This window comes from Aphanomyces astaci (assembly GCF_000520075.1).
Source record: "Aphanomyces astaci strain APO3 unplaced genomic scaffold supercont1.11, whole genome shotgun sequence".
Classification (NCBI taxonomy): Eukaryota; Oomycota; class Saprolegniomycetes; order Saprolegniales; family Verrucalvaceae; genus Aphanomyces; species Aphanomyces astaci.
Genome location: NW_009798274.1, coordinates 946,082 through 949,589, shown reverse-complemented (window position 1 = coordinate 949,589; position 3,508 = coordinate 946,082). Strand labels below are relative to the sequence as shown.

Sequence of the window (3,508 nt, the reverse complement as noted above, 5' to 3'; positions counted from 1 at the left end):
CTACTACTGGGGTAAGCTCGCAGTGCACCAGCTCACACGAGCTTTGCAGCCAGCTTGTTAGCAACTCGTTGGCACGAAAAGTCGAGCAAGAAGCACTCAACATCAACCTTTATCGAGCATAGTCAAGAATCACACTCGCGTGTATTAGTTAATCCACTCTGTAAACCCCCGCGTTTGCCGAAATGAAATGGGCAAACGCTTCAGGTTAGCAACATATGCCGCAGGAACAGCTCTTGCTCATCCAATCATAGGTACTTCCGATTAGCTAGAACTAAGTTGAATTAATCAAAAACTTCGTCACCCACTGGTTAAAAGCGGGAATTTATACCCAGATTAGACAAAATATGTGAAAAGCACAATACATCTTTTGATCAGCATGGCGCTTCCTGAAAAGGTTTGGTCCAGATCTTGAGGGTCTTCCTCAAACGGTGACTTGAACCACGCGACCCACTCATCGTTCGTGATGGAATGGTGGTCGCGGTTGAAGTCGAACAGCGCGATCCGGCGTTTCGAGAACGGTTCCATGCAGGCACTCACAAGCATCGCGAACGGACGCGATCCATTACACTGCAGAGCGTTAATCTGCCCCAGATACTTCTTGTACTCGCGCATAATAGCGCGTCTTTCGGCCTTGGTCGAGCCTGAAAATGTCGGCGGCTGTGGGAGCGCCGGCGCGTTCCAAACTTGCGGCGCCGTACGGCCGTAACCGCCATCGCTTCTCATGCCCTTATCGTCACGGACGTCCGACGGGTCGCTTCTCATGCCCTTATCGTCACGGACGTCCGACGGGTCGTTGTCGGCTGGCAGCGGCACTGAAATGCCATCTGCTTTAGTCGTTGGAGGAGCAGCAGCTGAGACAAACGCTGCGACAGCTGGTGTTCCTCGTGTTGTGGCAGGGGTGTAAAACCCACCACGTGGCGGTTGCCACTCGTCGATAGCAGGTGGCTATCGTCGTCGGGGATATCTGAACGGATTCTCCACGGTGCGCCGAGCGGCGCGTCCTCTCGGCTCCTCGATCCGGTCACGCGACCGCGATCGTTCTTTGGTGTTCGTTGGCGTTTCCTTGTCGGAGGAATGTTCGCGTATCATCTCCAGTGAATAGCTCAACAATTAGTAAATATATCTTTGTTTTGTCTCCCGCTTCTTCTTGGCTTTCGGCCACGGGACCTTCGTGAAGGTAGCAAATATAACAGACATTAGTGAGGTTAAACACGCCACGAGGCGCCTACTGACTACCATTCACTAAAGTACTCAGTACCTCCACTAAGGTATCGGAACCTTGACACGCCACACACACAGAGTGTGTGGGTTTGCAATGGGTCAAACTAACGCACGAGTGTATTGCTCAGATACTCACATGTTGGCGATTACCCAAGTTTCGCCTCATGATCACTAATCGTACAGTACAGTACTAGTACAGTACAGCACTACAAACTTCGTGCGTCTGCTTCACGTGATGAATTGAACGAAGTATAGTGACATTCGTGAATAATGAGTATGTTGCCACAGCCGTGATCACGTTAGTCGTCAGTGTCAAGCAAAAAGCTGGCGCGATTTACTGTTAAACAGACAACGTATTGAATTTTTACAAAGAGTTGGTAGCACACACTACACAGCATTTAGCACGCGGGCTTGGTGGTGGAAGGCACAGGGGTGGACGAGGTCGACGACGCCTTGTTGGCGTTGATGCGGCCGTACCCGAAGTCGTTGTTGGGGTACTTGGAGTTGTCCACACCACCGCAGTTGGCAGGCGAGGGCTTCAACGTGGCCGTGTCAACGGTGTTGGCGAGCAACTTGTACACGGTTTCGTAGGTGGCACCAGGGTTGGCGTTAACAATCAAAGCAACGGCGCCAGAAACGTGGGGAGCAGCCATGGAGGTCCCCGAGTAGGTGGTGTAGGCAGTGTCGGAGGCCGAGCCAGCCGAGCGGACGGACTTGCCAGGGGCAGACACATCCGGCTTGATGCGCTTCTGGAGGGGTTCCGGGCCCTTGGAACTTAGGCTGGCCAAGGCGTCGTCGCTGTCCGTGGCGCCCACACCGATCACGGACGGGGAGTCACCGGGGGAGCCGACGGTGCCACAGCCGGGACCGTTGTTACCGTTGGAAAAGACGGGGATGATACCCGCCTTGCGCCACGCGAGGATGGCAGCTTCGTACCACGTGTTGCCGTTTCCGTTGGCGCCCCACGAGTTGTTGACCACGTGGGGGGCGAGCTTGCAGTCGGGGTTGTTGCCGTCCGTGTCGGTGGGGCATGTGACGTACTGGGCGCACGCCAACAAGTCGGTTTGGGAGCACGCGCCGGCGGGGCATCCGGCGCACGCGATCCACTTGGCTTCGGGGGCTACACCGATGCCGTTGAGGCCGGCAATGGTGCCGGTGACGTGGGTGCCGTGTCCGTGGCGATCGTTGGGGAGCTTGGACTTGGTGGAGGGTTCGTACCAGCCGTTGGCCGAGCGGAAGTTGGCTTGCAACGTTTCGTGGGTGAGGCGGACACCCGAGTCGATGGAAGCCACTACGGAGCCCTTGCCCTTGTTGCCGCGAGCCCACGCCTTGGGCGCGTCGACAATGTTGATACCCCATTCCACGGTCGAGTTTTGGACGCTGAGGTCGGCGGGCACTTCGACGAGTTCAGGCAGTTTGTACACTTCCACAGGGGCCACGCTCACCACGTTGCGGAGGGCGGCCAACTGGTTGACGAGTTCCTTGGACGCACCCTTGACGTAAACGTACTGGGCAATCCAGTATGCTTCGTATTCCACACCAGCCGCCTTGGCGAGTTCCACAGCGTCCGCCGTGACGATCGCCGATTCGGCCTGCAGCGTGCTAAGCACAGCTTGGGCGCGGTCTTCACGAGGCAATGACTCAGTATCGAGCTTGGAGAGACCGCTTTCGCCGTCGAAGTGGACGAGGACGTCGACAGTGCTGGAGGTTTCCAACTCACGAAGGGTGCGAACGGACACGGTGGCGGCGGCGGAGGCCGAGAGGGCAGCGAAGAGAGCAATGCGAACCATTGTGGTGGGAAACAGCAAAACGAGGAATGACCTTGAACGGCATCGTTAGGACTGGGTGGCATTTCTCTTGTCCAAGGCCAGGTTGTGACCCATGGATACAGCTAATTCAGACTCCCCGGCGGTGGTGTGGTGAATAACGGTACTGGAGGACACAATTCATAGTGTACAATTCATACTACTTGAAGTATGTCGTAGTGAACAATTTATAGTGCATCCACATTCCACCATTTATACCAGTCAATGGCCGCATCATACAGTACCGCAAGGAACTGCAATGTAGTACAGTGATACTAGTACTACAAACGATGGTTACAGTATACCCGCTGGTGTTGTACTATGAAGTCCTGAAGTGGTGTTGTGGGCAGCATAGCGAGCTGGTCCTCGTGGATGGACTCGGTGACTGGTGCTTGGATGCAGTGGATAGCTGTTGGTCGTTGAATGAGTCCTTCAAGATCGAAGGACACCAAGCTTCTACTAGTACTAGTAAGTCGCCACTC

At 55.2% G+C, this 3,508-nt stretch overlaps 1 protein-coding gene across 1 annotated transcript; it reads right to left on the bottom strand.

Annotated features, from left to right (window-relative positions):
- Nucleotides 1–1,619: 1,619 nt before the first annotated feature.
- H257_05966 (hypothetical protein) lies at nucleotides 1,620–3,011 on the bottom strand (the record flags this gene model as incomplete). The annotated part of the gene is made up of 1 exon (XM_009830997.1): nucleotides 1,620–3,011. One exon carries the CDS (start codon nucleotides 3,009–3,011, stop codon nucleotides 1,620–1,622), a length of 1,392 nt encoding a protein of 463 aa, XP_009829299.1.
- Between the last annotated feature and the right edge of the window lie 497 nt (nucleotides 3,012–3,508).